General features: G+C 35.5%; 1 protein-coding gene across 1 annotated transcript in view; it reads right to left on the reverse strand.

Annotated features, from left to right (window-relative positions):
- Nucleotides 1–2,352: 2,352 nt before the first annotated feature.
- The window catches only part of AGTPBP1 (Cytosolic carboxypeptidase 1), a 66,006-nt gene continuing 54,111 nt past the window's right edge, over nucleotides 2,353–14,247 (reverse strand). The window contains exons 17-20 of the mRNA XM_051218096.1: nucleotides 12,570–12,774; nucleotides 10,770–10,899; nucleotides 7,683–7,879; nucleotides 2,353–4,586 (exon numbers count right to left, since the gene is read on the reverse strand). Coding sequence (XP_051064533.1) covers nucleotides 3,965–4,586; nucleotides 7,683–7,879; nucleotides 10,770–10,899; nucleotides 12,570–12,774 — 1,154 coding nt within the window. The 3' untranslated portion in view covers nucleotides 2,353–3,964. The remainder of the gene's footprint in view (nucleotides 4,587–7,682; nucleotides 7,880–10,769; nucleotides 10,900–12,569; nucleotides 12,775–14,247) is intronic.

The raw sequence follows: 14,247 nt of genomic DNA on the forward strand, positions 1-14,247 counted from the left end.
TATCCACTAAGTTTTAATTCTATTCGTAGCCTGAAGAGTTTTCATTTTAAACGTTCACCTGACTAACTGTTTCGACCAATTTTGCGTGTCTTATCGAAGATGAATAAAATTATGAGTCACATTAATATAATAGGATAATGTCTTGGCAGGCAACATGCAGCAGGGATAATTTACAGACACACCAGACCAGATCAACGTGGTTGTCACTTAAACAACGATTTGAGTTGTTAGTTATGGACATAACTAACACTAACAACTGTGTGATACTTAGTTATTATACCAATGTAATCCAATCATTTCTAAAGCTGTGACTTTATTACCTATGTTACTATGTTGAACGTCTGTGGCGAGACTCTAGTTTACGGACGACCTTTAAATAAATCTTAAGTGACCTTTGGAAATATTGACCAATCAGCAAACAGTCAGTATAGAGTAAAAATATGTTATACAAAACCAAGGAAATAAAGTGTACGCACTTTTTTTACATGGTTTAAAAACTTGTCAAGGTTAGAAAGAGGTTCAGAGGTTCTAAAATCGTAATGCATGCAGTAGAGGAAATCATCCACACGGTGACAGAATAGTCGGCCTCTGGAGCCATGATAAGGTCTCAAATACTCTTTCAGTCTCGACCACATAGTTTCATTATTGTTTATTTGCACTTCGGTTGTTGAGTACACAAAATGCTACTTGTGGATAACGGCACGATGCACATAACCAAGTCTATGTAGGCATCTGTACGGTTTCCAATCATCTGTATACATTGAAGCACTCGGTTGCAGCCACTGTTACTGGTGCTTTTATTATCCAGTTCGCAATAATTGTCGTAATTTGTCTTAGTTAGGAATTATATATGAGGTTTACATCACGAACTGACATCAAATATAATGCCAGAATTTTAGAGATCCCGGAGAGCAGGAATGCTTACTAGAATATGGTTGCGAATGCATCCACAAGCCTGATAAACACCATCGGAACGTGATCACCTTATCACGTAGAGCAGATAAACGTCATGGAAACTGTCATTCGTGCGTCACATCTACAGTGAATATAATAGAGCTGAAAATTATGGTAGATATTAAATAGACTTATATTCAAACAACAGATTCGGAAAATTGAGAATCCGAATTTCCCGGTCAACTTCAGAAGAAATCCAAGATGTCTATTGAAAAGGTAGATGTCTACGTTCCATGCGGAATTTCATAATAAAAGGTGACGTTTTGTATTTTTGCTACGGGTCATACTGTTTGAGACAACTAGTAGTTATACGGTCCATGTCTTGGACAAAGTTTATGAAGACATGGGGTATGGAGGCCAAAGTGATTAAGACTGTCAAATGTATGTTGGTGGCCCAAACAAAGGAAAGATATCTGGAATTATGTCAGATCTTGTAAGGCTTGTCAAACGATTGAAAGCTCAAAAGACAACCCAAATCCAACTTTTGCGAATCTGAAACCAGTTTATCCTAACAAGATAGTGGGTCAGTACAAGAAACTGGTGGGGGAAATAAATATATTTTATTTATAATTGATCACTTTAGGAAGTACCGTGAAGCGATCCCTGTGGAAAGTTTGGATGCCCCAACTGTAGCTAGTGGTATTTGAAATTTGAGTCGCTCGTTGGTGTGCTCCAGTTTAGTTATATTCGTATAGATGTACTAAAGTTAAGGAAGTATGCGAATTTTTGGAAATATGCAAACAACAAACAACTGACAATAGGGTTGTCTAACAAATCAATCGGACTCTCAAAACGTTACTGAGAGCGTTTAGTAGTCAGAAAGAAGCTAGATCATTGGATTCAGCAATAAATAAACTTTTACTGGGATATTGCGGCAGCATCCATATGTTTACTGGTCATATGTCTCACTTATTATAAACAGAGAGGTATATGAGGCTTCCACTTAAGTTACTGACATCATCCATATATTAAGAACCTCTATTATTATCATACATAGTGGTGAAGCTGCAGAAGGATATATCAAGGCTTTGTAATACGGCTCGAGTACAGTTAGGTGTGGTTCAGAAACATAAGGATAAATATTATGATAAGAAGGGTCATAGAGCTTCCTGACAACCAGTATGGTTGAAAACTGAAGACCTACCGGGAGGAAAGAGTTACTAAAATATACAAAGGATAGACATTTCCTTATGAAATGGCCAGGGTCTCAACAGAATCTAGGTACGAAATGAAAAAACACCAGAGACGATTCTCGGTTACCTATGATAGTTCACTAAAATTGCCTAAAACCTGCATATTACTCTAAATGATATATGGTTCACCAACGTTTATATCTAAGTTATTTGTTAAATAGATTGGTTTACGACTTTGTTTTGTTTATTTTTTACAGATACCAGAGTGAGAGAGAAGTTAACTTTATCTTGTTGTGACTTCTTGTCACGTTTTGTGTTCCGATATGGTCGTGAAATTACTAATGTGTTTCTGTTACTATTGTGTTGAACTATTACTATACGTCTTACGGATTGTTGTTCTTTTCATCGCAAAAGTGAAAAAAAGAAAAGAAATTTCTTATGCTTAGATTATTGAAAGTGATTGAAAGCAACGCTTAAAAGATGGGGAAGCAATATAACATTAGCAACATTGTAAGATAAAATCGGAGTTTGATTTAAAATACTGGCCGACTTGTTGTTTGAATCTTTACTTTTGATTGAACAGTTGTAGTTTGCTGGATACTAGTTGAAGTGATAGTTTGTGCGCATTCCATCGGAGGATTTACTTCACTGGCGATCTCCAACAAACTGATCGGTTTGCTCATCACAGCATACTCGACGTGCGATATACCTCCACTTGTAAGCTAGAGTTAATACTTCTTAAATATAAATGAGTGTGTTTATCCCAGAACCATGAAGTTCCTGGGAAAAGCAACTTTAACATTATCGGACTGGAGAAAAGTTTGTTTCAGTACGAAAGATTGTGTTTTGCCTATATGACCTAAACCAGTACAGGTTTTTTCGAGTTTGGTTAAGTTTGATCAGTTCCAGGTGAACCAACCAATGTTAATCTCCTCCCTGTGTATCGCATGTAGTATTACAATAAACTCAGTTCTCATCGTCATGGTTTGTTTGGAGCCAACTGATATTGAACTGTACTTTTTCGGTTGTCCTGTAGTTGTCTTTTTGGACTAACTTAGTTTTAATGGCATTGGACATGGCTGTGAAGGACGTTCCTCAGGTTCTAATAAACCCGAAGGACTCAAGTTTTTTTCTCTCGATTTCAGAAATCCACAGACGATAGACAGTGATACTCACTTTTTATTAGGTGTAACGGGTGATGTAGTGATAAAAAATCAACTTCGATAGTTTTATCCACAGCTAGATCGCTTGATAACGGTTTTACTAATAAATCCTGTAATTTTGTATTCAAATACATTTGATTGTCCCCGTCTATCCTCTCATTCACTACAATAGTACATTCCAGCATAACAAGTGTTATCATACATTCATTCAGATTTTTAAAAAAGTATAATATGAAAACTAAAGGATCAATAAAAATCTAAAATAATATCTGTACTACTGACAAATTTAAAAGTAGGTTAAGTATGAAAAACAAAAAAATAATCCAGATTTAAAAGGAAATAGTGTTTTTCTTGTTTAAGAAACGTTGAATATCAATATTTTTCAAATAAATGTTTATTTTACAACATTCTGTTTCAATTTAGTTTTAATTATATAAAAACATTTGAAAATATACAATGAGATGTTGAAAAAGATAAACTTTTCCATTTCAATGACATGATACTCTCTTTATTTATTTACAGTTTATTTAGTTCACTTTATTACCATCACCATTCTTCTATATCTATATCATGATCATAATATTGATTCATGAAGAAAGATGAATAGTTGGATCATGAATAAAGAACACAATTGAGTTTCACTATACTAAACGAAGGCAACATAGTCGAAATATATGTGACTTTCTATTTGTCATATTGTAGTTCTTATAATTATTATGATTTTTGTTTGTGTTGTTTCAACTTCTTTAACTTAGATTGATAGTTTCTTTTACTACAATGTAATTTAAACGATATTTTAGGTTTGTCGTTTACATTACTACCATTGTTATTATTATTATTATTATTTTCATCAGCATCATCGTAAACGTCAGTATCATCTTCACCATACTGAGGTATAATGTTTGTATAAAAGGATGATGATGGATGTTCAGGGGAAGATACATTGAATAATGACATTGAAGATGTCATTAAAGATGGTGATGAAGATATGGATGAAACTGTTTTATTTGTATTTGACATCAATATTGTTGTTTCTTCTTCTGATAACAATAAAAATGCATTTAATAATTGTGAACCAAAATTCATTAAATCAATTGGTCTTATTTGATGTTCAATAACTACTACAGATTCATTTGAATGTTTTCCTTTTATTGTTCTATTATCATTATCTTCTTGTTGGTGTTTTTCTTGTATCTTTCTTGGAATTAACTGATTATCATACCATTTACGGCGAATACCACAATAAGAAGCTTCAATTGTATAAGAGCGTACTACATTGAATTGTCGCCAAACAGCTATACGTGCTGTAGTCTCTTTAGCTTTACTAACTATATATCTGAAATGATAAAGAAAAGAAATATGATGAATGAAGGTTGAGCAAAAAATATTGTGAATTGTTTGAAGTTAGACACCAAAACCAATGAATGTTAGCTTAGTGGTATAGATGTTAACTGATGACACACGTTAGATCAAAGAGTTCATTTCCTTGTAAATGGTCTTTAGTTGCAAACTGGGACTAAAGTATACCACGATAGGGCGGGAAGGTCGTCCATTAAGTCTAGGTTTCAATGTTGGTTTAGCTCGAACCAATTCGTGAAGTAATAAACAGTTAGGCAAATGCAAGGGCCAAAAAATAATTAAAGGTGTAACATAATAATAACAGTATATATGTATGCATTAATATTATTATTGTTATTTAAACACATTAATATTGGTACAATGGGGCATTCTGTACATATGCACCACACAATTCACGTGATTTGTATGTGGGCTGTGATAATGCCCGGGTGTCCAGACCGAAGCAGGTGGTTTTCTTAGAGGGCCACACCTGGAGCCTTCGACCTAAAGGTCTGATCCACAGGGCAATGAAGCAATGTCAGGAGATGCAGTTCAATCGTAGCTGGTGACCGACAAGAGGTTCATACGCCATTTGTTCAATTAGGATCCTAGAGCCCATGTGCATTATTGGTTTGAAATGAGGGTTTTTCAACTCTTCTAGGTGGATCCTCTATATCCACTAATCTGGTTGAAACGCATGCCGTACATTACAATATGAACAGATCAAGTAATGACTGTTGGACATTTGTGCGAGATTCAGATGACAATGACATGTAGTTTGATGCATGTTTAAAGTTAAGTAAATTTTGGAAACATTTAGCAACAAAAAATCTTAAAATTTATAAATATAATAAGACTAATGAATGGGGATGAACTTGAGAGATCCCGAAGGTAACTCTATAAGGAAGGGGATTAGATTTTGATGATGAAAATAATTGAAAATGAATAGGACTCAAACTAATGTGACATTTTAATATGAGCAAAATACTTATGAAATTAATGGTTTGATTCATAAGCTAGACCATCCTGAAAAACCTGAAAACAATGGACGGTCATTTAGTCATAGTATATGACCTTCAGTATCGTATGAAAACGCTTAACCTTTCGATTATTAAACCGGTATTCAACGGTTTTAATGTCTAACTTCAATTAATCTATCATTTTGCTTAACCCTTCATCTATTGTTTGAGGTAGATAACTATACATCACATCCGACATGGATTGGACTGCACACTGGTGACAGTTTCTCACCAGAAACTCCAGGGAAATGCATGTTGAATCAATTCAAAGAAGAAACTATTAAATTGAATGATGAATTGGTTCGAATTTTGAAGGCTTTATAAATATGAATATAAAGTTTTAACTCTTAAAGGAAGAAATAGATCATAATTTGATTGAATGATAAAGTATTTAGATATGTATTCCTGTTCATAGTTTATGACCTAAAACTAGTCCATTCATTAATCCTCCCTTCACACAAACACACACACACACACGTACATGTACATAGATTGTACAAATCGGAATAAACAAACTTTATTGACACATTGAATTATCTTATAGATAATGAATAAATCCCATATGAAGTATCTAACGGTTAACATACACTCTCTGTCTTTCCTTAAACTAAGAGATTAAAATCATTTCATATCTTTCTTTCTATCAACTAATTCTTTCTTCCTGTATATGCAATCTTTCTTTTATATATTACCACCACTACTATAAATCCAGTGTTCACCTTGTTGTGCTAATGCGGTATGGCAACTTGAACCGATGCATATATGTCCCTTATCCTACATTGTAGCTGACTGACTGACTAAACATAGAGACAATATAATTTTAGGCATATCCATAAAATGATACATTTTAAACTACAAAAAAAGATAATGAATAAGAAAACAAACTTTTGCATCGTGAAAGTTTAATATGATTGTCACTGTTTACAGTGATTTTACAATACTAACTTAAATACTCGATCAATACTTGGTTACTTACTTAAGCCTGTTACTCCTCATAAAGGAGCGTTAGATCGATCACTGACATTCTGCATTTAATTCAATCCTCGGAAATCCTTTCCAGTTCTTATTCATTTCCTTTGATATTTGTTTCCAATTCCTGATGTAATGTGTTCTTTGGTCTTCTTCATATTTATTTCCTTTCAGGATTTCAAAGTTAGAGCTTGTATCGTGATGCAGTCTGATGATTTTTGCAATGTATGTCTTTTCTACTTCCAGCGTCCTTTCTTAATTTCCTTCTTAGATGAAAGTTGGTTTATTCTCTCCTACCATAGGTTGTTATTTATGGTATCCGGTTAACGGACATTAAGTATCTTACGTAAACAATTGTTTATAACCACTTTATTATACAACTCCTTCTTATACTGTTCTAAGGTTACTACTAGGCATATAGTCAACAATCACATCCCCTAGAAAACAACCTTGCTAGAAAAACTCTGAGTACTCAGTCATGTCGCTAGATATTTAGACATGGGGTTATTAGTCACATACCACTTGAGTTCAACCATATTAAGTGTAAGGCAATTAATCACCGATGATATAAAAAGATGATATTTGTGTAATATTAAGAAGTGGTTACAATCAAATATATAAACTTTTGAATAGTTACTCAATGATCCAATCGTTAAACGAAAATTCTATGATCCACGATTCGATCGTTATGGTGATGGTGATGTGTGTAAGGGGGGTCGTAAATGCTTGTTGCCGAGGTGTTCAACACTAGGATGAAACAAGTGCTCATTGTCTTTTGGTTTCTTAATGATTGTCTAACCATGATGTAACCTTTACAAAATTCAATAATATTCACAAACACTATGGTAACAATTTAAAACCTGGAAATTTATCAACTAATCCATAATCTAGTAAATAAAGTCAATAGAATGAAAGTTTAGGGATTGTGGAGATTGTTATGTTTTTGATTTAGATCATGAACCGATTGATGTTAGACCACCACTGAAAACGTGGAAACACTGGACGGCCGTTTCGTCCTATTGTAGGACTCCTTAGCAGTGCGCATCGACGACCCCGCTCGTGGGAGTTTGGTATATATATTAGCATAACAAAAAAAATTAACTTACAAACATGATTGTTTTGAAAAATATGGTGATAATTGATTTAATATATCAGCTAATTTACGATATGAATTATCTTCTAATTGATTGATACCACGATAAGTTGGATTTTTTATATCTGGACATAACCATGATTCAATGGAACTACATCCATATAAGAAAATATTTTTCATACGTGAATGACCATGGAAATCAATGAAAATCTGTTCATACATACACACACACACACAAACAAACGAGAAAGAAAGAAAGAAAAGAAACAGAAGTATAAATAAGATTACGATTAGCAACGGGAACTGATGTAGCAATTTTATGAAAGGTATTGATATTCAAAAGTTCAAAGTGAGATTCAATCAGAATATTCACAGTATACATGAATGAAGTCAATTAGTTAGTATAGATAATGCACTTTAAATATATACTCACTCAATCATATTATTCCACTTCAAGGGAATATAAACACTACGGTGTGCCTCAGAAGATAGTCAATATCATACAGAACTCATATGATGGATTAAACTGCAAAATCGTGCATGGAGGACAATTGACAAACTCGTTCGAAGTAAAGACTGGTGTCAGGCAAGGTTGCTTACTCTCACCCTTTCTCTTTCTCCTGGTGATCGACTGGATCATGAAGACATCAACATCTGAAGGGAAGCACGGGATACAATGGACATCTAGGATGCAGTTAGACGATCTAGACTTCGCAGATGATCTGGCTCTTCTATCCCAAACGCAACAACAAATGCAGGAGAAAACGACCAGTGTAGCAGCAGCGGTAGGTCTTAATATACACAAAGGGAAAAGTAAGATTCTCCGATACAACACAGTATGCACCAATCCAATCACAATTGACGGAGAAGATTTGGAAGATGTAAAAACCTTTACATATTTGGGCAGCATCAATGATAAACACGGTGGATCTGATGTAGATCTGAAGGCGCGGATCGGAAAAGCAAGAGCGAAATATTTACAATTGGAGAACATCTGGAACTCAAAACAACTGTCTGTCAACCAACACCAAGGTCAGGATTTTCAATACAAATGTCAAGACAATTCTACTGTATGGGGCATAAACCTGGAGAACTACGAAAGCCATCATCCAGAAAATACAGGTGTTTATTAGCAGTTGTCTACGGAAAATACTTCGAATCCGTTGGCCGGACACTATTAGCAACAACCTACTGTGGGCGAGAACAAACCAGATCCCAGTGGAGGAAGAAATCAGGAAGAAGCGCTGGAAGTGGATAGGACACACATTGAGGAAAGCACCCGACTGCGTCACAAGACAAGCCTTCACATGGAATCCTCAAGGCCAAAGGAGAAGAGGAAGACCAAAGAACACATTACGCCGGGAAATGGAAATAGACATGAGAGAAATGAACAAGAATTAGATAGAACTAGAAAAGAAGGCTCAGGACAGAGTGGGTTGGAGAATGCTGGTCGGCGGCCTATGCTCCATTGGGAGTAACAGGCGAAAGTAAGTAATTAAGTAAGGGAATATAAAAAATATTTTGACTAATACTTCATAAGGGAGTTGAATAAAAATGTAATGTTACTACTCTTAATATTATATAACATATTCTAATATCATGAGGGGTTTAGTGGAAAATTTAGAGATTTCAATATTCGAAATCATGAGTCAATTGAAGCTAGACTATCATGGAAAATGTGGAAGCACTGGACGGCCGTTTTGTGCTAGTATGGGAGTCCTCAGAAGTGCGCGTCTAAGATCCCACCACTCTGAGAGATTGGAGCCTAGGACCTATCAGTCTCACGCGCGAGCGCCTAACCATTAGCCCATTGAGCTACTAAACATAGTAGCAATATAGTAGTCATCCAATCAGAAACTCAAAATATGACTTTCTGACTTCTAGATTTTTCTGGCAAAACTTCTACTAAACGCTGATTGGATAAAGTGCATCACAGTGTTTTCAGAGCTTCTCATAGTTTTTTTCGAGGAGTTTTCTGGATCTTCCCAACAGATCCCAATGAGATTGTTCACTGACTGAAATATAGACGTCAACAAGTTATTAATGAATATATAAATTATTTATCTAGTTAACATCACCACTACTATTGACATATTTGTAAGGGGAATCAATTCGTTCATCATCTATAAACATAGATTAGTTGTAAGCTGTGGAGGCCCGTTATTTAATCGTCATTTAAATCGGACGATGTTGTCGAAAGGGCTGTCCACTTTAGTGACCCGAGATCTGACTCCAAGGAGATCGTAATGATGATTGTTATTGAAATATATATGTCGCCTATCCTCGTATATAATCATCGACGTTAATCACGTTAGTCAATAACGGATTTAGATAAGTCAAATAACGAGAATGGACTTTTGAATACATAGATTTTGTGTATGAAGTGAATGGAATGAAACGAATCAAAACGACGCACAATGGAGATGACCGGTAAGCCAACTCCCATATAACCAAGCGTTAATCAATATTTATAGTTACACAAAAGTAAGTTACAGACATGTGATGAGTAATGGGATAAGAAATGTACACACACTAACGCGCTCATATAAAAACAGTCAAGATTGATAAGCGAATAATTAACAAGGTCAGAATGTGACTCAAGTAAGATGAATAGAATGGGCTTTCCCAATGCTGGAATAAGGTATATGGGCTTAACATAATAACCGACACTACAAGGAGATGCAGTCTCATGGTAGTCGGTCACCAACGATTGATTCGTACGCCATTTGTTCCTTCAGGATACTGGAGCCCATGTTGACCAGTGGACTCTCAGTGTCCACCAACCCGGTTAAAGCCTCTGCCGGACATTCGATTTTCATCGTCTCAATTTCGTAAGTGACATTAATGCCGCGAGAAGACAGTGAGTAGAACTTCCCTGACAATGATTGTATACACGTGGTCATGTGAGAGCATTTCGAGAGGCGAGAGCGGAATCTCCTCACTCTCAATCGTACCAGAGCATTTGGAGGCTATGATAAAACTGATTTCTTCTTCTTCTGTTTAATTGCTCTGATTAATTATCAGAGCTGTATATATACAACCGAACTGAACAATGAATTACATAATAACCCATATCAATATATATATCAAACCGACTTACATAAGGTGAACGTTCACAAAATGTAAGAAGTTCCATTAACATTTTAGTATGATAAATAGTTGGATGAATTAAAGATGATGGATTAATCCAATGACGATTTAAATCTTTACCAGATATTGAACATCGATGACTTCATAGAAAAAACATATATGTAGAGATATATGTATGACAGAAGAAATGAAATCAGTCAAACAAAAATAATAAAAAAACTGTGTAATTGTAAAGTATTTGGTTGAAATCATAAACCGATTGATGTTAGACCACCATTGGAAACCTGGAAGCATTGGACGACCGGTTCATTCTATTGTGGCACTTCTCCGCAGTGCTCATCTATGATCCGGCACGTGAGATTCAAACCCATAACCTTCGGTCTCGCCCGCGAACACTTATTCTCTAGACCATTGAGCCAGCATCCAACATTGTTAATCTTTAACTTCAATTGATCCATCATCTCGCGCAACTGTCTCATACACGATACGGATTGTACTCCACTTGTCACAGCTTCACGACGAGAGCTCCAGGAAATACATCTTGAAGCTAGTCACTAGTGAGTACATGATTATTATCAGAGTGGGGATTTGTGGAGACTGTAGTAACAGTTGAATTCATGGGTCGATCTAAGCTAGACTACCATATTTTTGTTATATTGATTAGTAGACTCTCAGACTGACATACATCATATTTTCTTATTTCCTAGTTTTTGTTTAACTCAGAAATCGTTTTTGTATCTTATTATCGTTAATTAATTAGCCCGGTTTGGTATCACTTCCCAATTAGTTTCGTTGTTTAGTCAGATACTTCAAGTATATTATTATATAAGTTTGAGTTATGATTGGATTGAATACAATAATGAACTAATCTACTTCCCATCTTCGCCCTCTAATTGGACACTGAAGTTCGAAGGAGCTTGAGGACCAATAAGCCTTAGGATCTTGCTTGTTGTTTCTTGGTCGATTTGTCAACTAGTAAATAAGTCACCGGTCCTACTGGCAATATAAGTACACTAATCGATGATCAGAACAGAGGAAGAAATCACACAACTAATTTCCAGCCATTACAACACGATCATATGGGATTCAATAAAGCTCAAGAAATCTTTTCGTCGAAATAACAGGAGGCATCAATATTCATATTGATCTGTTCTCATATGTTTTTCTATTCTCAAACTATTCCAATTTTATTTCCTAAGTGCAGCAGTTTGATACATGTTATGAATTCTTATTTACAGTGCATTATAGTCTTGTATTTCATCAAGTGAATTTCTGAGTTAGATTTGTAGAGGTTAGATCGATTGTCTACTTTCTATCGTCCAACTGAAGGGCTCAGTCAAATGTTCAATAAGCCATTCTATATCAAGTCATTTAGACGTTGTATCTTTCAAGTTCGAGTCGGTACATTTCAAACACCTACCATAGTCTACAGATCCAGAAATGTCGAATAAAATAACATTTCTGGATAAAATTAAACAATTTCGGTGAGACTATAATTTATGGACGACCTTTGAGTGACGCCAAAGTAACCTTGAGAGTGTCTACCTAGTTACCAGGGCTAAACGAGGGTTATAAAACAGTTTGAAGAATAAATATTATGATTCATAGTTGATGGTTAGGGTTAGGAATTAGACTTAGCGTTTTCATCACAAACTGATATCAGCTATTAATGCCAAGAGCCTATTCAGCCAAATGGATGAATGGATTTCGCGCTAAAATCTAAGACCTGTTATCCTCAATCTGATTGGTTCATTCATAAATTATAATCTCATCATAAAATTCCCTTGACAACTAACTGAATAATACTCACTTTCCAACAATAACACCATCAGGATTTAACATAGGGATTATTTTAAAAATGAACATTTTACGTAATTCATTCAGTTTCATATTATCATTAGATAATAATTGTTCTATTAAACCTTTTATTATCCAACTAGAATTTGATTCACCTGGATGTACACGACATGTAAGAATGATGTAAGGACGTTGATTATTGATATTTGTAGATTCATCTAATTTAGAATACAAATTGTTAAGAAATGATGTAATAAGGATTAATGCAAAGGAATTCAAGAAGATACTGAAATACAAATGTGTTAATGATAAGTCTTGTTAAATTGAACGCTTTATTCAGTTCCTAAGCTATTCTGGTAATTCGCAAGCTAGAAACTATGCAGTGACTTGAATTCGAGAGAAAAGGCCCGCAAAAAATACGGGTATTCATAGATGTTCACATTTGTTAAATCAACATCATATTTTCACCAATCCGCTAAAAGATATATTATGCTATTAACCAATAGCAGCACGCCACGTTGATATTCTAGAAAACTCCATCATATTCTGATTGGCCAGGACTCTTCAGCTCCTTTAGGGCCTCTGGAGGCTCCGTTGCAGTTCTCGGAAAGCCGAATCAATAGTTAGTCTCATACATTTTAACAAAATTTAGTCAGTCAGTCAACAACGTAGAACTTCGTACGTGCGTACATTCCCTAAAATGCCCTGGTACGGCTGAGAGTAGGGAGAGTCATCTCTCCCTCTTCAAATGCTCTCACATGGCCACGCGTATACAGCCGAAGTCAGGGGAGTCATACTCACTGCCTTTTCGCACCACGGGTATTGTTTACAAAATTGAGAGGATGAAAAGCGAATGTTCGGTGAGGGCTTTAACCGGGTTGATGGATATAGAGAGTCCACCTAGGGAAGTTGGAAAACCCTCATTCCAAACCAATGGTGCACATGGGCTCCATGATCCTATTGAGACAAATGGCGTATGAACCAATCGTTAGTCACCGGCTATCATGGGACTGCATCTCTTTACGTTGCTTTAATTCCTTGTGGACCAGACCTTTAGGTCGAAGGTTCCGGGTGTGGTCCTTCCTAAAAAAATCACTTGCTCCGGTTTGGGAACCCGGTCAGTATCACAGCTCTCACACAAATCAAATGAGACTAGTGTGGCGCATATGTATCTAGTGCTCCCTTGTACCATTATCTATGTGTTCAAATAAATAAATAATAAAAACGTGAGTACATCAGTTGAAGTTGCCATACCACATTAGCACAGAGATACAATTGTTGATTCAAATCCCATAGTGGTAGAAGTAGTAAAAGTATGAGCAGTAATTGGGAAGATTAGAATTTGAAGATGTTACTCAAGGAGTATAATCCAGTGGAAAGAGAAAAAAAAGGATATGAGGAATTCAGAAGATTAGAAATTGGGCGAACACAAAGAGTGAATGCAACTGTGCCACTGCGAACGATTTCTAATCATGTCATTCAAGGTAAAAATATTAGAATGAATAAAACTATTATTTGGATCATGAATCGATTTTGGTTAAACATACATTTAAAATAAAGAGGAACTGGACAGTTGTTTTATTTCCCAAGTGGTAGCGGGCACCCACGACTGGAGTGAGTTTTGAACGTATGACCTCCAGTTCTAGTGACAAATGGTTAACCTATAAACTACTGGTTCAACATTTATTGGT

The sequence above is a fragment of the Schistosoma haematobium genome, chromosome 7 (assembly GCF_000699445.3).
Source record: "Schistosoma haematobium chromosome 7, whole genome shotgun sequence".
Taxonomy (NCBI): domain Eukaryota; kingdom Metazoa; phylum Platyhelminthes; class Trematoda; order Strigeidida; family Schistosomatidae; genus Schistosoma; species Schistosoma haematobium.